This window comes from Eleutherodactylus coqui, chromosome 8 (genome assembly GCF_035609145.1).
Source record: "Eleutherodactylus coqui strain aEleCoq1 chromosome 8, aEleCoq1.hap1, whole genome shotgun sequence".
NCBI lineage: Eukaryota > Metazoa > Chordata > Amphibia > Anura > Eleutherodactylidae > Eleutherodactylus > Eleutherodactylus coqui.
The window spans coordinates 122806048-122830437 of record NC_089844.1 but is presented as its reverse complement, the minus strand read 5'-3'; the positions used below and the strand labels follow the sequence as shown (position 1 = coordinate 122830437).

The 24390-nt window shown below is 44.7% G+C and overlaps 1 protein-coding gene across 1 annotated transcript; it reads right to left on the bottom strand.

Moving 5' to 3' along the window:
• Window positions 1–1233: 1233 nt before the first annotated feature.
• On the bottom strand, window positions 1234–7868 carry LOC136576782 (histone H3.3A). The gene is made up of 4 exons (XM_066576346.1): window positions 7767–7868; window positions 4826–4969; window positions 2343–2496; window positions 1234–2263 (listed from the first exon to the last, which is right to left on the bottom strand). The coding sequence occupies exons 2-4, from the start codon at window positions 4951–4953 to the stop codon at window positions 2135–2137; spliced, it is 411 nt and encodes a 136-aa protein (XP_066432443.1). The 5' UTR covers window positions 4954–4969; window positions 7767–7868; the 3' UTR covers window positions 1234–2134.
• Between the last annotated feature and the right edge of the window lie 16522 nt (window positions 7869–24390).

Genomic DNA, 24390 nt, shown 5'->3' with positions numbered 1-24390 from the left:
TTGGCGCGAGACAAACCCAATGCATGTGCTAAAAAAAAAACAACAAAAAAAAAAAACCGTTTAGTACTTACCCGAATCCCTGCACTGCGGCGACTTCTTCCTTACCTTACTAAGATGGCCGCCGGGATCTTCACCCACGATGCACCGCGGGTCTTCTCCCATGGTGCACCGTGGGCTCTGTACGGTCCATTGCCAATTCCAGCCTCCTGATTGGCTGGAATCGGCACACGTGATAGGGCGGAGCTACAGGGACCAGCTCTCCAGCTCGAGCAGCCCCATTCACCGCACAGCGCAAGTGCGTCTAAAATCGCCAGAAGACGGCGATTTTAGACGGATCCATGGCAACGGGGACGCTAGCAACGGAGCAGGTAAGTGAATAACTTCTGTATGGCTCATAATTAATGCACGATGTATATTACAAAGTGCATTAATATGGCCATACAGAAGTATATAACCCCACTTGATTTCGAGACAACCCCTTTAAGACATGTTGCCTCCCTCCAAAATACTTTCACATTGGTAGTCCATTCTCTTAACTACACCAGTTAAACAGGTGTCCAGACTTCTGCCTCACCATGAGTAACCCTGCAGTGTGCAGGGCTACCTTGGTTAACCACTCATGTTATAAACACCTGGATACCCTCCAGCATAGGACATCAGAACACCTAGGCTGGGTTCATACAGGGCACATTTGCCGTGGTAATTCTGTCTGGAGTTTCGCTACGGCAAATCCACCTGCTAATCCTGGCATTAGCCAGCCATGTGGATGAGATCTGTCAAAAATCTTGTCCACGCAGGGAGGTGAATCTGTTGTGGCGAAGCTGACAGACACATTAACGACAGCATGCAAGTAGTTTGTGTTGCAGCCGTGCTCTTTATGAGTGTGCCGGCTGCAACAGAAAAGCATACGGCCAAGCCGATCCAAAACCCACAGCCAAGTGCCATGGGTTTGAAGTAGCGCTTTACCGGTAGAAATTTTTTTTTTTTTACTGCTGCCAAACCGAGAGGTTGTTGGTGGGATTCTGCTGTCTGAGAACCCAGCCCTAGTCTTTTCAGCAGAAACCTTGTAGCCACTCCTCACCCAACCAGTACCGAGCTTTATAGATTCAGCAATAGGTTGATGCTCAGAAAGACAATCCAGTTTAGGCCCATTCCTTCATGTGTAGTAAATGCATGTTTCTACATTATTGAAGTTATGACCATCTTTTGTTAAAAAGTAAAAAAAATTGAACATTTAGGCAAGCAGGTTTATTTTAAGTAAAAATCTTGAACATTGGTTTATAGTAGCGGACAGGTTAAAGGAGATCACACCACTTAATCTCAAGTGTAACAGCTTTTAAGATCTTAATGTGTTGACATTTGCATTTATTAAGTCTGCACCATTACATGGTTTACCCTGCACATGCTGTATAATGAAGCCTTACTTCTGATCAACCCCTGTATTACCCAACCCCCTAACTGCTGGTAAGAAAAATAAACGGTCTGCACACAAATGATCATTTATAGCAATGCATGAAAGCTTTCAGATGACTGATGGCATATGATAACCCCTGATCCCAGGTACAGAACACTGATACTACTCAATAAGTTGCCTCCAACACATCACAATATGTACTACTCAGTCCAAACCAGGTACAGTGATTAGGAGAAACCACCACATTTATCTAGCCTTAACACTAGAAATGTTCTCTATTGTAAACCACAAACTACCATGCTGGCCGTTACCACATTAATGAGTCAAGAGCCTTAGATCCTGACCATCCTGTAATAAACCACTAACACATTAATGGATGTCTGTTCGCTTTGACCCATGTCAATCTAAAGACAGCAAGACCATTGAGGTAGTGGAAAGTTTATTTACAATGGAGTTACACTTAAGATACCAAAGTATGGAGAGAATTGAGCTGAGGCATGCAAACTCTGAAGTGGGAAGGGCCACAGAAGACTAGCTGTAGATACAAATTTTTCTGAAAAACCTGAGGATTAAGGGAATGTCATATAAAATGTGTACTACCCATTTACTGTCAACTACTCTACAGTTAACAAACCCTTTATAAAATAAAGAGACATCACACTTATGTACAGTTTGTAAAAAAAGAAAATCTAAAGGTCAAAAACAAATTCCCCGCAAAAATTAAGCACGTTCTCCACGGATTCTTCTTGCTAGCTGGATGTCCTTGGGCATAATGGTTACTCTTTTTGCATGGATGGCGCACAGGTTGGTGTCTTCAAAGAGACCCACCAAGTATGCCTCACTTGCTTCCTAGAAGAGGAATGTGACAGTCAGTACACGTTGGCATGAAGTTTACACAGATTTATAAAGTCACTATTAACAGACGCACCTGCAGAGCACCAATAGCCGCACTCTGGAACCTCAGATCAGTCTTGAAGTCCTGGGCAATCTCCCTCACAAGACGCTGGAAGGGAAGCTTACGGATCAGCAGCTCAGTAGACTTCTGATACCTCCTGATCTCTCTCAAAGCCACAGTACCAGGCCTGAAATTAAAAATAACATTTTCATACAAGGGCATCACCAGATGGCTGCTGCACCTACATGTGTGGAAACGTTTATATGTTGTATTGACACCTTTATACCCAATCTAACATCTATTTGGGCAGTCAATTTACAGTATTGTTTTATATATAATTCTACTAGTTTGATATAATGTACAAGTTTTAGGCTCAGTTCACATATGCAGTGTGGTTATAAACAGAAGCCACAATGATTGCTGAATCACTCTAACACTGATGACAAGTGACAAACTCCATTGACTTACAGAGCGTCAAATGCAGATATGAGCATAACTTTACAACACTAAAGTGAAGCTTATAGAACCCAGCATCTACAGATTATATATGTAACATGTCCATTTCCTGCCAGCATGAGTGGTTATACAAATTTTTTTAAGCAGCTAGATTATTAAAGGTATTGTCCCACTTGTAGCCAATACTCTATCCTCAGGGTCTTCCACCCTAGACTTGTGGCCATCGGTCATTCTCTGGACTGGCATCTTCATGTAGGGAGCACTTCTGCTACTAGAAGCAGACAGTTCAATATGTTGTGCAGTGGCTCAGCTTGGTATTGCAGGCTGAGCGATATTAAAGTAATTAAGCCTGCAATACCAACTCAGGCCACAGTGTATAGAGCTGTCAGCTTTAGGCAACATAGTTCTGTATACTACACTAGTGGCCCAGGAAACAGCCGATTACAAGGGGTCCCGATGATTTACTATTAACCTTGCGTGAGGTTAGGTTGTCAAACTAAAAGCAGGACAACTCCTTTAAACCTCATGATTAAACATTTAGCCAAATGAAGAGTCTAAGGGCACACTTTGTTAACGCAATTGTCAATGGGACTTGCTAATGTTAAAAACGCAACTTCCGTTTTTGGTGCGTTGTGTTTTTTTAACATTAGAGTCCCATTGACAATCGAGTTAACAAAAACGCAAATGCAAGAGTGGAAGCCCTAGGTTCTACAGGCTACCTTTTTGGAACCACTACTATCAGGAGTGTCCCAACCCATTTGCAGCCACAGTGTGGATCTACAGTTCATTTAACATTACCAAATACCCACTACACTAATGCACAATAGAGACAGTGTACAAGATGTGGTTTAGCTTCCACACAAAGCAAGACATTACTGAGACTCCAAATCCTTCAATATCACTTTTACATGGGATAACTGAGCACTAGAGCAGCCAACAACCGTCCCAGTGATTATTGCTCTTCTGCATTCATACAGGAGCAGTCAGTACTCAATGAATGGCAGAATAGCAGCCAGAATTGTTCAAGCCCACCTGCCTCCATTCAGTGAGCAGGCAGTTCATAAAGGACTGCCTGTTTATACAGACTAGTGGAGACCAACATTGTTTTAGGTCTGCATGAAAGTTCTATTCAGCAATTTGTTACTGATCTTTCTCACTGCATGCATTTACACTGCACAATTATGCAAACTGCTTGAGCTAGCAATTGTGCATAATTATGCTGGGTATAAGTGTTAAGCTGCCACCATCAGTTTTCCAATAGCAAATCTGTCCACTTTTGTTACCATCCATCACTGTAAGGCTGCATTCAAACTACCGTATATCGACTCGGTTTTCACACCGAGCCGATATACGTTGTCCTCGTGTGCGGGGGGGGGGGGGGGGGGGGGGGTTGGGGCGGAAGGGCCAGGAGCAGGAACTGAGCTCCTGCCCCCTCTGTACTATTTGCAATGGGGAGAGGCAGGCCAGGGGCAGGGCTAATTCTTGAGACTTAGCCCCACCCCATCCCACCTCCTTTCATTGCAAATAGTGCAGAGTGCTGGAGAGGTGGCAGGAGCTCAGTTCCTGCTCCTGGCTCTTCCACCCCCCCCCCCCCCCCCCCCCCTGCACACGAGGACAACGTATATCGGCTCGGCATGAAAACCGAGCCGATATACGTTTGTCTGAATGCAGCCTAATGCAGATGGCCAGGAAACTTCACTTTCCACTTAAAAGCAATCAACTGAAGATTTCTGGACAATTACTAATTTACTAATTGATAATTAGCCCAAGAGCTTTGGTTCCAGCACAATACCTGTATAACCAGTGCTAATCAACCCCTTGTATTTTCAGATCACAAATGTCAGGTGTGACAACTTTAATCACATCTGCACTAATAACTTCCAGTTTTCCATCTGAGAGCAGTGCTGGGCCATCTCATAATGATCACTAGTGGGAACTAACTATGCGCTTAAGAACACTGGTGGGGTCAGTTGGGTTCCCTTCATCGTGTTAGTCATTTTACTAGACAATGTGCCATGCTGTGGCAGCATGAACCTGCTGAGTAATAAGTGCCATGTTACCTGTATCTGTGAGGTTTCTTCACACCTCCAGTTGATGGGGCACTTTTCCTGGCAGCTTTGGTGGCCAGCTGCTTCCTAGGAGCCTTTCCTCCAGTAGACTTACGGGCAGTCTGCTTTGTACGAGCCATCGTTCAGGAATGCAGGCTAGAAAAATAGAAAGAAAATTAGTTTATGAACAGAAGAATCTTCATTACCATTGGAAGCCTTCAATCTCAAGTTTGAAGTCACAAGCTGTGCAGTTAGGGCCATTGTCCTCCATTATCAACCACTTAAGGTAAGTGGCAAGTTGACAAGTAGATAAAAGTTGTCTTCTGTTAAGATGCATTTAGAAGGCAAAGGAAACTATAAACCTGCTGTCCTGAACCATTGATAGTCCACCAGTTTGAATGGGAACTATAGGAGTATATAACTTTATGTAGTCCAATGCTGAAGCTTCATGTGTATCCCATGCCAAAACCCACTTCCCATTATCAGTGGAGATCATCAAGTAGCTCACACAAAGAATCTTTCTGTATCAATAAGATTGACTTTATGCTCTAGGGATCTAAACCTCTTGCCATAGTTTTGAATGTGTACATTAAATTTGTTAATGCCAAGACAGTCTTCTATAGGGAACAGCTTGCTGATTAGTGTGTGGTCTAACCACTGCCACAAGAAACAGGATCCTGAGGGTCCCAGCATAACATGCATGCTACTACTATTAATACAGGGAGTCTGGGGACAGTTCTAGGCACTGGTAGGGGTCCCAGCAGCAAAACCCCCACTAATCAGGAAGTTATTCCCTTTAGAGGTCTTTACAATATCACCACTAATCTTTCCACCCACAAATATGGACAGAAACTGCAATGTATCTACTATGTGTAGACACCAAGAGTCTAATCAGTGACCCTACCACCGTGACGAGCCCCCACCCCACATCCCATGGGAGGTTGTACATTAAATATGTGCCATTGAAGAATGCCATTCTTATGAATGGCAATCCATGCTCTAGCTACAGGGGTATTCCAGGACTTCCTAATGATGACCTCAGCAGGCTGGATTATCAGTGGGGACCCTTAGTGATGGACCCCTACTCAATACCAAGTTCTGGAATGCCCTTTAATACAAAACAGATATTTTACATGTTGTTGGGACATTTATGCAAGATAATCTTCTGATACTTGTCCAAGATAGTTTAAGTTGCACCACTTTTAAGAAATACAGATCTTTTAACTTTGGTTCATTTTATGCTGGCCATGTGCCAACTCAGAAGTCTACAGTAGATACAACCTATTGTAGACTTGTGCCATGATTATTGCCAGTTTCTGGTGTAAATCAGTGATTTCAGTGTGCAGCAGACAGCCACAACCCCCCTTACAAAAAAAAAAAAGAAAAAAAAAGTCTCAAGGGCGGCATAACAAGATGAAGTCAAAAACTTTTTGAACAAGTGGGACTGGAAGGAAAAAAAACCATGGCGGTCACTCACTTTAGATGAATCCCACATGGTACTTGCATCAAGATTCCCACACAGATCAGCTTCAATGAATCAGGCCACAGGCAAGTGTTATCTGTCTGAGAAGCTCACAAGACTCACCACAGGTACAGACTTCCAAGAAAAACAAAAATTAAAAAAAGTGGAAAAGTGCATGCTGTTATACATGCATGAGCACCTTTTTTGGCACCCATAAAAAAGGGACAATTAGCCAAAAATAGCATATACTATAATTTTCTCATCTTTAACTCAGAAGTCACCCAGTCCCAGGGAAAATCCGGTGTGACTAAACGCATCGGATGCAGTCACCTGTGTAGTTATGGCCTCCGGGAGCTCCACAGCAGAGGTCTGTGCTTTACCAGTGAAATGCATTTACGATTCTTCCAATGCAGATACCACAACTTACAGCTAGAGCAAAAAGTAATCCAAATGGCCCCCAGCAGGCATACCAAGAGCACATACTATAGATCCAGCATATCTAGTCATGTGACCAGCAGGGGATGACTAATGCCCTCCAGTGAGATGAGTAACAGGAAGGACTCCTTCCCTCAAACGTCCAGTTCCAAGAGCCTCCAAAATGATCTCCACATAGATGAAACCAATCGTTAAATCTTGTCCGAGCAGCACCCCCCGCTGAGGAGCACATGTCTGCGGGGAGCGCACATCCTGTGTCAGCGCAGCGCCGGGCCGCCTCACACAGGAGCTGTGACTGCTGCCCCTAGCGGCCGCTCGCGCGCACTACACCTCACCAGACACCCGCCATTATGTGATCTTTATCATCCAGCACAAAACAAATGTAGAAATGTGAGGAAGGGAGAAAAATAGCGAAAAATGTTACTTCTGGCCGAGAACTCCACATTTTGTATTATTTGGGCCTTTTTTTTGGCACAACTAAGCTAGACAATAAAGGGTTAACCGTACTGTTCTCAATGACCATCAGGGAGGGAGGAAAATGCGGGAGCCATTAATAACCTGAGGAGAAGCAGCGGCTGTTATTGTTGTTTGTCGGGCCCGTCCGCACCGTAGTCTACACCCCGGCCACAGCAGCCGGACTACCCCAGGGGGGTGAGAGAGGGGGCGCCAGGCCCCATCACGGGGTGACATCCACCATTACAGGGCAGCTTCTTCTCACGTCCTGTCTCCTCTTCCCCCAAGCGACGAGACAACATGGCGCCCAGCGAGCTACGGGAAACAAGGGGGGGAGGGGTGAACTTACCGCCTGACCTCTCTACCGGCCACCGCGACCTACTCCACCGATTTCTATCTCATTTTTTCCCCAACCCAAATTACAACTAACCGCAAAAAAAACAATTACCGGATTTTAACGGCGATACACCGGATCGGTAAAATGACGTCACCGTTACCGGATCCTAAGCCAGAAATACAGACGTGAATCTAAGTACGTGGTGATCAAATAGTTACCGGCCGCGAAGATCCGGTAAGGTAGATCGCGCCGCAGCGGTCACTTACCGAACAGTCACAGAGCGCGCTGAGAACACAACCGACGAGGCGAGTAATAACGTACGTCTCTGCCCGCCACCTCTCCTTAAATAGGCTGCGCCACGTCATCGCTGATTCGTCGCCTTTGTTTCCTTGGGAGCGCTTTCTGATTGGTTGGGGAGCATGGAGGCGATCGGTGATTGGTGGAGTGCAAAAGGGCGGGGAAACAAGCCCCCTCAGCCCTGTCTGTGAGCGCGCGGCTTCAGAGGAGCACAATGTACAACAATAATAATAATAAGAGCAGAAGCCTGAGTGACAATTGTCAGTGCCAGCGTGAGGGGGCGAGGGAGGGCACGCTGAGGGGCACCAGGCTGGCAGGAGAGTAGTAATGGTCACTGGAATAAAGAATGTTACTATGTGGAGCTATAAAAACACATAATCTGGCTACAAGGCGGACAAATATGAGCCGCATTCTATACGCACGAGCGATGGTTTCCTGTATCACAATATGATGCGATACGGGAAATAAATCGCGGCATGTTCTATCTTTGTACGTGCTCTCGTATCGCAGCGGCCATTGTCTCCAATGGGGCTGGCGGCGGCAGCACAATACGGGCTAGGTGCACGCGATACGATGTCTTCCATTGGAATCAATGGGGGAAACTCCACTGTCCTCTTGTCACGGCTGACAGCCGAGGCGGAGGATCGCTTCTTTCCCGAAGTAATGCGAGGCTGTTTTCACATAAAAACGCCACGCATCAATGGGGAAATCACAAGTTGGCGACCGCGATATCAGGCCCTGATGCACGGCCCCATATCGCGCTCGCCCGTGTGAAGTTAGCCTAAGGGTGCGTTCACACAATTGACAAAATCGTGCGAGCAAGACACAAAAGACTCATATGTAAACAGAACACTGGGTCTATTTACATGGGCAATTTTTCTCACGTAGATGAAAAAAAGCGCAGGTCGTGCAAGTCTTGCACGAGAATAGGACACGTAGATGTATGGTATCTCACATATTGCACAGCACACGGATGGAGTGTCAGGCGTGACTCGCCTGCGCCTGTGTGAACGCACCCTAAGGCCAGTTTTACACGAGCGACAATCTCGCACAAGATTTTCGCATTGCGGGAAGCACAAATCACTCACGAATAGGAACCCCATTTGTTTCAATGAGGTCATACACATGAGCGCTTTTTTCCCGCATCGCATCACCCTATCTTTGGTCACGCCCTCGCATCGCCCATTGTTTTTAATGTTGCCGGCAAAGCAGCCCCCGCGTGCTAGGTGCACGTGAGTGTGAAGCGATGCAAGGTTTCCCATTGCTGTCAGCCGCACCGGAGGATCGCTACTTCCCTGAAGTGATGCGAGACGTTTTTGATACAAAAACACTTTACATCTATGAGGGAAAAAAAATAAATTGCACGTTGGCGAGTGCGAACGTTTCACAGCCCCATATTGCACTCGCCCCTGTGTGAAATTAGCCTAATGCAGGTGTGAATTGAGCCTAAACAGAAAGAAAACACTTCAGTTTTTGTGCCCAGAAACACAGAGATCTTCAGTTTCACGCTGTTTGTAAGTTTTCCGTAACATGGCATGTTAGGCCGAAAAAAGACACGTCCATCAAGTTGAGCCCACCACAGGAAGGCAAAACAATCCACTGAGTTGGAAGCAATTTTTCTCTATTTAAGGGGAAAAAATTCCTTCCCGACTCCAATCCGGCAATCAGAATAATCCCTGGATCACCAACCCTTCTAAAGTAATCAGTGACTATAACATGTCATATAATAACGCTCAAGAAAGGCATCCACGCCCCTCTTGTACTCTTTTATCGAATTCACCATTACTGTCCTCAGGCGGAGAGTTCCACAGTCTCACTGCTCTTACAGTAAAGAACCCCCTTCTATGTTGGTGATGAAACCTTCTTTTCTCTTGATGCAGTGGATGCCCCCTTGTTACAGTCACAGTCCTTGGTATAAATAGATGATGGGAGAGATCACTGTGTTGTCCCCTAATATATTATACATGATTAATAGGTCGCCCCTCAGCCATCTTTTTTGCTAAAGCGAATAATCACAATTTTGATAACCTCTCTGGGTATTGCAGTCCGCCCATTCCATTAAAGGGGTTGTCCCGCGCCGAAACGGGTTTTTGTTTTTTTTCAACAGCCCCCCCGTTCGGCGCGAGACAACCCCGATGCAGGGGTTAAACAAGAACACCGGACAGCGCTTACCTGAATCCCCGCACTCCGGTGACTTATTACTTACCTGCTGAAGATGGCCGCCGGGATCTTCTCCCTCGGTGGACCGCAGGGCTTCTGTGCGGTCCATTGCCGATTCCAGCCTCCTGATTGGCTGGAATCGGCACGTGACGGGGCGGAGCTACACGGGGCCCCATTGAGAAAAGAAGAAGACCCGAACTGCGCAAGCGCGTCTAATTTGGCCATTAGACGCTGAAAATTAGACGGGCTCCATGGAAACGAGGACGCTAGCAACGGAACAGGTAAGTGAAAAACTTCTTATAACTTCTGTATGGCTCATAATTAATGCACAATGTACATTACAAAGTGCATTAATATGGCCATACAGAAGTGTATAGACCCACTTTGTTTCATGGGACAACCCCTTTAATTACTTTAGTAATTAGAAATTTCAGATGCGCCTGAAAAGCGCACCTCTTCAGGGAGGCATACTAAATTCCCTGACCTAGTCCCCACCCCTCCCTATGGCTCCCCACACCTTCCACCCTGCCTATCACATAGGACCTCTAACCTTGCACCTACTCACTGCCCCTCCCCATTTGCTTTCTAATAACTGATGAAATCTCCTACTGCCTGTGTTCCCCATATCGCGCCCCCCCCCTCCCCCACCCCATTTGTTTCAAACTGATTGTATCTCACTTTGTAATTTTTGTACTGTTTGCATTTCTTCCATGCTCGAAAGCACTGCGGAATAAGTTGGCGCTATACAAAAAAAGATTATTATTATAATTGCCCACCTTTGTACCCGCCGAAGCTCTGTTATGTCCTTCTTGAGTACCGGTGCCCAAAACTGTCCACAATATTCCATGTATGGTCTGACCAGTGACTTGTAAAGAGGAAAGTGTGATTCTTCTCAGTAAGAGCAACCAAGTGATCTTGTAGATATGATATCTTTTAATGGATAACAAAAAAACCAGCAGCATAGATAAAGAGATGACAGCGGCTGCTTTCGGGAACGATGGCAGGGAGATGGGAACCACAGCTTCCCTCCGGAAAATGTAAAAGGAAGTTGGTGGCCGTGATCCTGATACACGAGATGTCGGTTGTTAAAATGATCATTCAGGCTTTATTCACATGAGCGTATATATACGCAGCTAGTTACCCGTGTAAGTACGCCAGCCATCTGAATGAATTCATTCATAAAGCCTCATTGTTATATTTTACCCAGTGAACAATCATTTTGGTTGATTTCAACCATTTTCATTAACTTTAGTCTAAGGTGTGCCGGTTGTTTTACATCCTTCTGCCCATAGAATACACATGAACGTGCGGTTGAACCAGCTGAAGTAAGCGTTCTTGCCTATGGAGTCAGCAGAAATAGCGGTCAGCTGAACGAGCATTCATATGACAGCTGCTGAAGGTGTTTGGGCACCTTTAGCTAATAAGCATTCTTAATGCTGACTTACAATAACAGAATTAATAAAAGGCCCTTTAGCATAGGGAGTTAGAAAATTGGGGTGGCCATCTTCGACGACTGGAAACGGGACCCAGAACTGGCGGATTGGAGTGCAAACAGCACAAAAGACCAATGGCAGGGATATATCTCCCCATCTGGTCCCGACACAAAATTTGTCTGAGAACTGTGTAGATTCAAGTCACCAAATACACCAATGTTCTACATATATTTGCTACTATTCCCATTCGTTAGGATGTGAGTTTTGATATATTTTACTATTTTTTTGCAAACAAGGTTTCTTATACAACAGTGCTCCTTGTAGAAAGGGTTATGTAATCAGAATCTCTCAGTACTGCAGCCTCAGGCTTTGGGCCTACAACGTCAATTAACCCTTTCCAATCCACTGTCTGACGTCTGAAGACATTCTGATTGAAGGCTGTACAGCTCCGATGTCGGAAGACGTCTGGCAGGGTATTCTTACTGTAGATTACTGGCCGCTCTGTTGTCAGAGGCCTCTCCAGCATGTCCCATACCACAGTACTGGCTCTAGCCAGCAGATGGGGCCATTGTATAATGGCAGAAAGAGAAAGCCCCCTAGGAAACCCTGAATCCAAAATTGGATTGCAAAGGGTTAATCATGTCTCAGTATATAAATAAGACATTCAAATCTGTTTTCTGCTAATAGGTCGACTTTAGGATGATATATTACCAAAGGCGGTAAATATAGTTTTATATTCCTCCCTCTATTCTGCATATATTCTCATATGCGGCACAGGTGAGAGGTGTATATGACACAACCAGATTACGTCTGAATCGAGACGAGGAGAAAGGCACCATGATGAGAAACATCCAGTCATATGTAAAACCAGTTACGTTCAACTATTTTCCAACATGGTGGATGAGAAAGAGGTTGCAAACTGGTACAAGCTCACCAGGAAAGTAATCTTACGCCGGCTTCACATGGGCGTAAGCATATTTGCGCTGCATATTTGCACGCTTCTGTGCGCATTCTACTATATTTTTGCAACAGCACACGTAAGCATGCCCCCTTTGATTTTAATGGCCAATTAAGTTTAACATGAGCTAATTGGTGTGTAATATACATCAAAATAGGGCATACTAAGGTTTTGTTGTGCAACCGAAATGCACAAGGAAAAAACGCATATGTGACCAAACCCATTGGAAGCAATGGGTTCTAGTCACTGTGTAGTGGCCCAGAGTTAACGGCCCCCTTCATAAGTGTGAATGCATTTGTCTTGTGCCTATGTGTTGTCAGTGGTGTCCTCTGTGTTGCATGAATTTGATGTGTATTGCACCTCTGTAGCACTGAATGGGTTAACTGGTATGTGAGATGTCTGAAAAATGTATCTTGTTGTGTGTCACATGATCGTGTGTTGTAGATATGTGTTTGCAAGAGGTTCTGCAAGGCAGGCTGAGTCTGGATCGGGGAGAAAGTCTAGTCTGGGCCTGCAAGAGAGAAGGAAGGAGTGGAGTGTTGTTCTGCAAGTGAGCCACATAGACACTGTCTGCTCTATGTGGTCCAAAATAGAAGAGGCTGAGAGATTCATATCAGCTTGCCCCAGGCCCAATTCACCCAGGTCTTCATGCTACTAATCTAGAGGACTGAGAGTGTGAGAGGAACCGTCATGCAGCGTTGAGTGCCCATCTTCCAAATGTGAGTGTTGACCGGTAGAGAGCTGGAGAGAGTGAAGGAGATTGTCCGCGAACAGAACCCCACAGATAACATGGACTGTGGATTCTTCTGACATCCTGCGATTTCCTCCCTGTCACACCACTTTGTGTTCTGCACCATTTTCCTGCTGGTGTGTGTATTCGGTTTTTGGACTGTAAGTAATTCTACAAGTAAAGGAGCACTGCCGACCGTTCCCGGCTTTGCATTAAATGTTTCACTGTGGGTGGACTACTTATTTCTACCATCCAGATTCTCCACAGAAGAAGGAACGGTGGCGTCACGAGTGACAGGACTTTAAGGTAGACCGCATCTTGGATTACCCCATGAAACTCCCCCACCGGTAACTTGGACGGGTCCCGTGCTACCCCCGGGGAAGGAGATGGTAGAGCCCCGTGACAAGACCGCAATCTACCCCACTATCTCCTCGGCCGTGGGCCTGCAACTCGGACACTGCAACTGTGTATTGTACACGCAAATTTTGCAGGCATAATACGCATCGCAAATGCGTTCGTGTGAGTGACCCTTTAGTGCACTTATTTCTGGGATTAGAAAAAAATATATGACTTTTTCCAGAAACAGTGCTACTCATGGCCATGGGCTGACTTGCACTATAGCTCATTCCCATTCAAATAAAGGGGGTTGAGCTGCAGTACCACGAGCTACCACGTGTGTGTATAGGAGGAATAACACTATTTCCAACAATCTGTTTTTACTCTTCGCTTGTACATTTTTTTTATTCTACTGTCTGTGCATCACTATGGGGACAGCCATCTTGTCCGAGCTGCCATTAACAGTATTTACAGATGCTTTATAGCAGAACTCATGGGCCATTCACACAATTAACAGGAGGGAACCCATAGACATCTATGGGAGAGTGTTATGCTCTGTGACCTGTGCAGAGTTCATTGTGCAGGGGGAGGAGGAGGTGAGCTGTGACCATCATCTACTATGAATGATGCATCTTGTGTTCTCTATATATAGGTGTTATCTTTCATTATAGTCCTCTATGTGATAACATAGAGGATTGAAAAGATTTCTCATCAGAACAGGAAGGGTCAGACTATTATTAGGCTTAGTGGTCAGTGTGAAAACTGCAGGACTTGTTTTTAATATAGACCATGACATAAAAAATACCCCAAATTCTTTAAAAATATGTTTAACATAAAAACTTGATTTATACAATAGGTCATTTCTGATGACAGATTCCTGTTAATATCTCTGTATGGCTTAGAATTTACTAGCAGTATAAACACAGATGTAATATGTTATACTCTAAAGGGAATTTCTCGTTTAGAAGTAAATCCAGCTGACGTAGAAAGACTGCTATTTGCCAAGTACCTTTATTGCTTATGGCATGGTTCCAGCCTTCTGAGAGCACTGCTATAAAGTATGCTGCACTCCGTTTACTCCAGTTCTGTGCTCCTGATTAATTAATTACAAGGGATAAAGTACACTAGGGCCTGTATTCATTCACATGAGGGAAGACTTCAGGATCGGAAATAAAAAAACAGAAAGAAGCACAGAAGGCGAAGAACAATATAAAGACAAAACAAAAAAGAATCAATATCCGGAAAGTACATAGTAGTAAGGAAACGGCATCGAGAAATTCATTGGGTCACAGCAGCCTTAAAATGTAGCAAAACATTGCTATATATATATATATATATATATATATATATATATATATATATATATATATATATATATATATATATATATATATACACAGACAGTGATGTACTCACATGCATTGATCTGCAGCGCTGAGACATTGGCTACAGAAACGCAGTAAATCAAATCCAATCATTCTTTAAAGGGAAGGTTCATCTTTGCAAACAAATATTGCTTGATGATGCATACTTGCTTCTGCTTTATTTAAATGCAAGAGGTCAAGTAAAAAAAAAAGTTGCTGTGTGTACACAGCTCACATGCAGATCCCTATATCTCCATGGTTACAGACTATAAACTAGGACATCATACATATGCATTTGTTAAAGCTCTATCGAGCCTTCAGGGTGTACATAACCATCTGATTGGGACGTCACAGACTGCTGCAGTCAATTACAGAGCTCGGTGGTGAGCCCTACTGTAATTCCAATTTCATAAGAAGGGATACAGTATGTTCCAGGGCTTTTTCCCGCCTTCAAGGGTTTTTCCAGGGTTTTCTTCTGTTCACAAACATGGACAAACTGTTTTGTGTAGGCCATCACAATGTGCCAGAACCCATACTGTGTTATTGAGAGGAAATAGTGTAAAGAAACTAAAGGCCCATTTACACGGGACGATTTTTGTCCAGAGTTGTTTGAAGTCCTGCTTTCACGTGGGAGTTTGAAGGATAGTCGTCCCGTGTGAATGCATGCAGAGACTGAACGACTGAGCGAGAGTTGTTCAGTCATTACGTTTCTGCATACAGAAAAGTGAACGACTAGCCATTCAGTGTAAACAGCAGCCGTTCAGTACTAAACAACTGCTGCTTACAGTAAATGGAAGTGGGGGGAGAGCGCTCCCCGGCCGCCCCACCTCCTCACCAGTAGCGCTTTCAGTGATGCTCGCTCCTGTGTAACAGCACTAGAGCGAGCTTCACTGGGACGTGCTGTTGGGGCCTCATTTTCCAGTTGTTCCGTGTAAATGGGCCCTAACTGGATCTTGTGGGCTCTATCCCCTCTCTTGTCTCAGTCTTTTCCTTTGACTGGTCCATTTGGATGACAATAGTGAACTAAAACGTTCATCATCACACTTAAAAGGGTTTTTTGGTACTAAAACTAAACATATTGTGGTCTCGTCACTGTGTACCTGGCCTAGCACTGTACATTTTGTATCTTCAGTGCCTGGTATTGCAGCTCAATCTTATTCGCTTGAATGGGACTGAGCAGCACATAAGCCATGTGACTAATAGGCTCGACATCGGAGGCCAGAAAGGAGGCCACAGCCCCATCAAACAGCTAACTGGTGGGGGTTCTGGAAGAGGAGGCTTTCAAAATCCTAAGTGTCACGTCCGTGCAGGGCAAAACCACGAAACCCTGCACGGGCCTCACCAGGCATGACTAAAACCTGACTAAACAGGACAAAGACTAAACTGAACACAGGATGAAAACCTGGGAATACTTTCCCTAAATGAACCAGAACAATGCTGTGCTCCAACCTGACTAAACAGGGCAATTGTTCTGATAAGGACAGCCCCACATCTCGTACCTACAGGGCCTACTCTATCCTTGGATGACAATAAGGGATAACCGGACACAAGGACAAGACTAACAGGAAATAATCCAGCATGAGTGGTGCAAAAATTGCAATATCCTTTTATTCCTCCATTAAATGACGCAACGTTTCGACCTATGTGGTCGAACTTTCCTAAAAAGGAAAGTACAATTTTTGCACCACTCATGCTGCCACTTCTTTGGATTATGTCTTGAATTGCTACTTTGGAGGCACTGGCTCTGGCGGCTTGGCATGTTTGTTTTTAACCCCAGCCATTTAGGCTAATGTGAATTGTGTGCTTCTGACTACAAGTGGAAATTGGAAGACTAACAGGGAACACTGCCATACCAAACAAAATGAGACACAGATTTGGGTATCCACACACCTCCGGACAGAGGAGATTTTGGCATGCGCACACCTCCGGACGGAGGGGATTTGGGCAGCCGCACATCTCCGGACGGAGGGGATTTGGGCATCCATGCACCTCCAGACGGAACGGACAGACAAGCCCATAGCGTCCACCGAGCAACGGACAACGGAGAACAAACAGGACAAGGCTCAGGCGTTCACTCACCAACAGACGGTTAGGACAGACAAAAATGAATTGGACAACAAACAACTAACGGTCCGGATTAGATACACAAATGGACAAACTGACAAAACACATACAATACAATACACATATCAATCAATATGACAGATATGGAACCAGAGTGAGTTCTGGCAGAGCTGCATGCAGATGTGAGCAAAATGACCAGCGCTCATGACAGGGCACAGTCAAATTATATAGCATAATGATATCTCTGATTGGTTGACCAGGGGAACCACCTCCCAGACAACCAATCGGATCGTACTGCAGTGGATGATGCAGCGGGTAAGAGAATAAGGAAGATCTTTAGGTATTACTAACAGTTAACAGAAAGAACTTCTGCAACAACAGGACTCTGAGGTATTCCCAACACCAGGCACAAGGAACCTCTGCAGTGACTTCACACCGCAACACTTTTCTTCATCCTTGAGAACCACTGTTACTAGATGGATAGGTGACTTGCTGGCTGGACTATGACAAAAAATGAACTGGTTAGATAGTTCAAACTGCCAGCCAAATCACGACGTAACACTAAAGTCTCTTGCACACGGGCTACAAAATCATCGCTACAATGTGAAGTCCATGGTTTCCAATGGGTTCCTTCACATGAGTGATGTTTTGTAGGGAGATTTTGTAGCCCGTGCAGAACTCGCACGAACATGAAATCCATTCTTTCAAATGGATTCATTCATATGAGCAATGTATTCTTGGGCATTCCAGTGGGAGAAATTGCCCGTTGTTTGCTATGGGATCATAGAAAATATCATATGTCACTCGCATGCCATGCAAGTGCAAAGCAATTTTTCCCATTGAAGTCTTGCGATCCTTTCATGCATGAGAAATACTCGCGCGAAGATTGCAACTTCACAGAAGTGATGCAATTTTCAATCAAAAATGGATTGCATCTCCGTGAAAATTGCAAGTTGGCAAGCGCAATATTGGGCCAAGTTACCTGGCCCAATATCGCACTCACCTGTGTGAATGTAGCCTAAGGCCGAGTTCACACGAACTGGTTGGATTCCGCTCGCGTTAGCAAGGGATTCCATGACAAGGGCGCACAGGGTCAGAGAGAGTGGGCATTCCTGTCGCATTCTGTTCCTAATATTGATTAAATGGAAAAGTTTTCAGTTTACTCGAACATGGACAGTGGGATTCTCATATAGGGCCATTATCCAATTTCACAGTCTGTTACCTAAACCCATTTTCCATAGGGTCACCTTCAGAAATGTCCAGCTCACTCGGTCAAATGCCTTCTCAGCGTCAACCGAGAGGAGGCATAGAGGGCTTTTTGCCTCATGTGTTCTTCCTAACAAGGAGAGGGTCCTAATGGTATTGTCCCCGGCCTCCCGTCCAAGAACAAAACCCACCTGGTCCCTGTGCATTAGTTTGGGGACAAGAGGACTCAGGCGAGTAGCGATGGTCCTTGCAAAAAATTTTTGTATCTACATTTAACAAAGAATAAGGATGGTAATTCCCACAAGAAAAGGGGTCTTTCCTGGGTTTTCAGAATAACCGTGATGATGGCTTGTAATGCTTGGCGTGGAAAGGTGAACCTGGTCCAGGATCGCCAGGACCTATTGGCGGAGGGACAATATCTCCGCATTTAGGAGAGGGGGTGGTGGGTGGAAGCGCTACTTTTGTTAGCCTACTCTGTTTTATTCAACTGGGCGATCAGGTCTGACAATCTTTCCGGTTCCTAGCCTTTTTGAGTCTCGAGTCATGGGAGATAAATGTAGTTTGAACAAATTTTGAGCGATAAACGTTACGTGTAAATGGGCCATTAGCTTCTTTAGACCTGAGGGCTACTTAGACTATTGTGTCTCCAAAGCACAATATGGGTTTTGGGACATTAACAATGGTCTAGACAAAATAAAATGTGTCCATGTTTGCACACAGATTTCTGCATCCAGCGGGAACCTGAAAAAAATGGCTTTTGAGCGATTATCATTGTGTCGAAATGGGCCTTAAGGCATTGGCCCTTCTGAGAGATTAGCACTTGTAAATAAATAGTCTTTCACTTATGCTACCTGTTTACCAAGTAAAATGCGTCCCACCTGTAGTCCAATCTAATTGTAATCCCTTCATTGTTAATGTTACCATGCTGATAAGACTGAATCCACAACAATGGATTTTTAATTTCTTCAGTTTCTTTATATCTCACACCTCATTTGCATACAATGTAACTAGAACTATTTACTAGGAGCACCAGAAGATTCCTAATGACATTATTGACACTATAGCTAGACAGAACCTATTTGACATTTTTATTTTCAAACATGTTGCAAATTTTGTATTAAATTGTTGATCAAATAATGTAATTGTGGCATATATTACGAGTCTGAAAGATGCATAATTTTTCATTAATAGGTTGCGCTAAATTAGGAAAAAGTAGCAGCATTTTTTTCCATACACATCGCCCTCTGTTGTATCTGGTATTGCAGTTCAGCTCCAATAAGGCTGGGTTCACACAGGGCGGATTTGCTGTGGAAATTCCCTGCGGAAGTTCGCTGCGGCAAATCCGCCTGCAGCCGCTAATCCCGGGATTAGACAGCCATGTGGACGAGATTTGTCAAAAATCTCGTCCACACAGGGTGGACAATCCGTCGCGGCAAAGCCGGATTTAGCCGGCGCTGCGGATTCCCGGGACGCAGCGTCAATTTTTTTTCCGTTGCGGCCTCGCTCCTCTCAATAGGAGAGCTGTTCGCAATGGAAAAGAAATCGCGAAGCTGCTTCAAAATCGCGGCTAAGTGCCGCAGGTTTTGAAGCTGCGCTTATTCTGCGGAAATCTTGCGTTTTTTCACTGCGGCAAAACCACGAGATTTCCGCTGGGAATACGTCCCGTGCAACCCCAGCCTAAGCCTTATTATTATTCAATATAATGTGTACATAATAGCAAATGCGGTTGAAACAGGTGGACATACACTTTAAAGAAGAAGCCTTTATTTTCCAGTGGTGGTCAACCCCACATAGTAACATAGTATGTTAGGCCGGAAAAAGACATATATCCATCCAGTTCAGCCTATTACCCCACAATGTTGATCCAGAGGAAGGCAAAAAAAAACAAATGAGGAAGAAGCCAATTTCCCCTATTTAAGGGGAAAAAAATCCTTCCTTTGGAATAATTCCTGGATCAACAACCCTTTTGACTTTATTAATGATAACATAGAATATTATATTGCTCAAGAAATGTGTCCAGGCCCCTCTTCACTACAGTCTTACTGCTTTTACAGTAAAGAACCCCCTTCTATGTTGGTGTAAAAACCTTTTTTCCTCTAGATGTAGAGGGCACCCCATTGTTACAGCCACAGTCCTGGGTATAAATAGATGATGGGAGAGATCTCTGTATTGTCCCCTGATATATTTATACATAGTTATTAGGTCGCCCTAATAACCCCTCATTTTTTCTAAAGTGAACAATCCTATTTTGATAACCTCTCTGGGTATTGTAGTCCACCCATTCCATTTATTACTTTAGTTGCCCGCCTTTGTTCCCGCTCAAGCTCTGATATGTCCTTCTTGAGTACCGGTGCCCAAAACTGTCCACAATATTCCATGTATGGTCTGACCAGTGACTTGTAAAGATGAAGAATGTTCTCGTCATGTCCCCCTAGACCTCTTTTGATGCCCCCCATGATCTTATTTGTCTTTCTGAAACCCCCAAGTCCTTTTCCATGTCAGTGTTCCCCAGTAGTTTCCCGTCTAGCAGGTAATGGTGACATGTATTTCCCCTGTCCATGTGCATGACCTTACATTTATCAAACCTCATTTGCCACTTTTTTGCCACCAACGTATCCAGATCCTCTTTTAAAACCACATTCTGTCCTCTCTTGTATTAATTTCTTTTGCATTTGAAAAAGACTTTGTGTCGAAACGTCATGTATCTGTGACTTGAGGAGGAATAAAGCTCTTCATTATTTATCTGCACCTGAGTTGCTGCCATATTCTCTTCTACATATGCACTACAAATAGTTTGCCTGCTCTCACACCGTATTTGCTGCGAGTGATCCACAGCAGAAAACCCACAGCAAATACGCAAGAAATCCATAGTGGCAAACTCCACACCTAAATGGTGTTACTATGGCCATGGTTTTTGTTGTGGATCTGCCGTGGATTTTATCCCTTTGTATTTCAGGAGTTGAATCTGCAGCATTAGGCCTCATGCCCACGGCCGGGTTGAATTCCAGCTGCGAAATATCACAGCGGAATCAGACCTAGCGCCCCTCAGAGAATCGTTTACTACAGCACGTCTATGGACGGACATTGCTGCGGGTGTCAGACCACGAATTCTGCAGTGATAATCCGTCCATGGGCATTCGGCTTTAACCCTTTCCAATCCACTGTCTGACGTCTGAAGACATTCTGATTGAAGGCTATACAGCTCCAATGTCGGAAGACGTCCGGCAGGGTATTCTTACTGTATATTGCTGGCTGCTCTGTTGTCGGGGCCTCTCCAGCATGTCCCATACTGCAGTACTGGCTCTAGCCAGCAAATGGTGCCATTTTATAATGTCAGAAAGAGAAAGCCCCCTAGGAAACCCTGAATCTAAAATTGGATTGCAAAGGGTTGATAGACATGTTGTGGTTTTAGAATCTGCAGTGTTTTCCAACCTCTCTGGATTTGTCTCTTCCACATGGCTTGTACTGTAACTGTTGTGGAATTTGCATAGCTTAATCTGCTGCCGAAATTCGGCAGCATTAACAGCGTGTGTGGCACTGTCCTGAGGCTACATTCACATGGGCAAGCGCGATATCAGACTGAGATACTTGGCCCGATATTGCGCATAACAACGTAGATGTAAGGAGTTTTTCATTCCCTGGGCGTGCGTCTCACGCGCACTATAGGATCGCAAGTGTTTCCCATTGTTTTCAATGGGAAACATCAGATCACACTATGCAATGTCTTTAAAGGTCCCATTTAAAACAATGGGCAACATGTTTCGAGGAAACATCAAAAGATTGGACATGCAGCGATACTTAGTCTCACAGCATCGCGTGCATGTAGCCTGTGATAGGAGTTTCTTCAATGCCACCACCCCCTCCCATGAAGAGCCTGTGCGGTACAGTCCATGCAGTTTCATCATACAGGAGGTCCTGATGACTGAAATTCTTCTTTACAAGAGTCACATAGAAACAAGTAATTCCCAGACGGTCACAATGAGATCACATGACCCTCTTGAAAAGAGGAAGAGAAGGGCTCCAGGAATTTTTAGCTAATGAGAAATAAGTAAACAAGCTAATACTAGGATGACATATTTATTGGGGGGCTTGTTGCATAATGAATGGGGGGAAAAAAAAATTCACTGGAGCGGCCCTTTAATGTCATATAATTATATTTCAGGGAAATGCTCATTAAACCACGCCAGCCAAACAGGGACACTGCAGCACATCAAGAAGTGTTCCAAGTGCACGTTTTTGCTCTTCATTATAGACTCTGAAGTACTATAGAAGGGTCATTGGCAGCAAGTAAGCCGAATTCTTTAACATTTTGATTGGATGCTAAAATGTCATATGGCAAAGGAAAAAGTCAATTATTGTTGCAACCTTAAATCTTACTGTTGCCTCATTTGTAATTATTTTTTACTAAGTCACAAATAACACCATAATAATGTCTTTGCTTGAGATTTCCTGCACCCATTTTCATTTTTAATGGCATGGACTCACACACCCTGAAAGTCATAAAGGCTGATCAATCAAATCATGGCCTGGGAGAAATATAAAATGTATAAGGCCTAAAGCCTGGTTTAGACACAACCATTATCGCTCAAAAGATGTCTTTTGAGCGATCATCGTGGTGTGCCTTTAAGCGCAAGGTGATCGCCCAACTGTTACTGAGACACACCCATGCGCCTGCCATGGGGGTGGGGGTGGGGGGTTATTATTAAAGCTTTTGTCAGCCGGAGTGTCTGTGGAGTGACCCTTACCCCCCTTCCTCCTCTGGAGTGCTCCCACAGATAATGTGGACTGTAGGACCGGTTTCATCCTGTGTATCCCCCCTGACCTCTGAGCACTATTCTGCGGCACTTGCATTTAAGAGAATTGTACCTGCATTGCCTTGAATCATTGTCTGTAAAAGTTATTTCTTCAAGTAAAGTTATACCCTAACCGTTCTTGGGGAGCCGAGGTACTATACGCAAGCCTCTGTGTTATTTCTCCGCCGCATAGCATACCGGTGTGTGGGAATAATGACGTCACGAGTGATACCTACTACCCCCATCAGTCCATTTATTGGCATTCCCTATCTTAGGGGTGTCGATGGTGTCCTGCAGTCCTACTCTGACCTTGGCTACGTGTCATCCCTCTGGGACCAAAGCCTGGTAAGTGCTGCCGTGACAAGCCAACACTTATCCCTCCCAGCTCTGCACTGTAGTCAAGTGTTCGGGGTAAACCCCTCTGGGGTGTCGCACAATTAATGATAATCCTTCACTTTTCGTTCATTTTATGCAGGCATAAAACTCATCATTGGCTCGTTCACTAATAGTTACTTTTAAATACCGATCATTCAGTCGTTCTCACTTAGGGCTCCTGTCCATGGGCGAATTTTCACTGCGTGCCCCGCGGCCGGATTATCCAGACGCGGGGAACACAGTGAACGCTTTCCATAGTGTTGCTATGGAAAAGGCAGCTGTGGTGTCCACGAGTGGAGAATCATAGTGATTCTCCGCTCACGGGCGGCAAATCGCGGCATGCCACGATTTGCCGCGATTCTCCACAGTGATCCTATCTGTCAGATAGGCTCAGTGCGGAGAACCGTCAGCTGTCTCCTACTCCCCGGCGGCAGAGATCTGCCACGGGATATCGCCACACCCGTGGACAGGCAGCCTTATACAGCGAATGTAAACGACCGAACGATTCTTGTTTCAACGATGTATCAACCTGTATAAAGAGGCTGCACAAGAGCGAACTCTGACATGATCAGGTCTTTCAATCAAGAAATCGGCAGGTCTTAACAGACCCTGTTTCTCCTAATAGTATAGCTCCCAGGGGTCTTCATGGCATTCCCTATAAACAGTACTGCTCTTCTGCCAGATATACTGTAGTACAGTGACCCTTCATTCTCATGATTGGTGGGGTCCTAACAGCTAGACTACCCGAATCACACATTTATGGCTTATCCTAGCCATTTTGGAGGCTTTCTGATGCACGGACCTCTACCGGAGGACCACATATTACATTTCATATCCTACTTTCCCTAGTCTTCAGTGGATAAATAGTTATATATATGCAGTCAATCTCAGTTATAGTCTATAGGGGATACAGAAACAGCGCACTCCGCAGTTCTCGTATCTCCTATTCAGTATGATGGCACTTGTGCAGCCACCTCCATCCTGTAAGTAAAGGACACAGAAATCTTGTTTTAGGTATCAGCGGTGTTTCCATTAGTCAGACTCCCATGGCCGTACAGTTGTGGTAAAATCTATTAGTATGACATATATGTGTAAAGTCGTAATAATCCCTTAAAAGGGGGGAGCTGCTGGGGATATCGGGGTCAGTCAATCATTTACTTCTCAACAGCAGCAT

Coding starts and splice junctions, on each gene's coding strand:
- LOC136576782 (XM_066576346.1), bottom strand. CDS start 4,953: ATGGCTCGTACAAAGCAGACTGCCCGTAAGTCTACTGGAGGAAAGGCT. Junction 2,497..4,825: donor AAGAAACCTCACAGATACAG/GTAACATGGCAC, acceptor TTTTAATTTCAG/GCCTGGTACTGTGGCTTTGA. Junction 2,264..2,342: donor CGGCTATTGGTGCTCTGCAG/GTGCGTCTGTTA, acceptor TTCCTCTTCTAG/GAAGCAAGTGAGGCATACTT.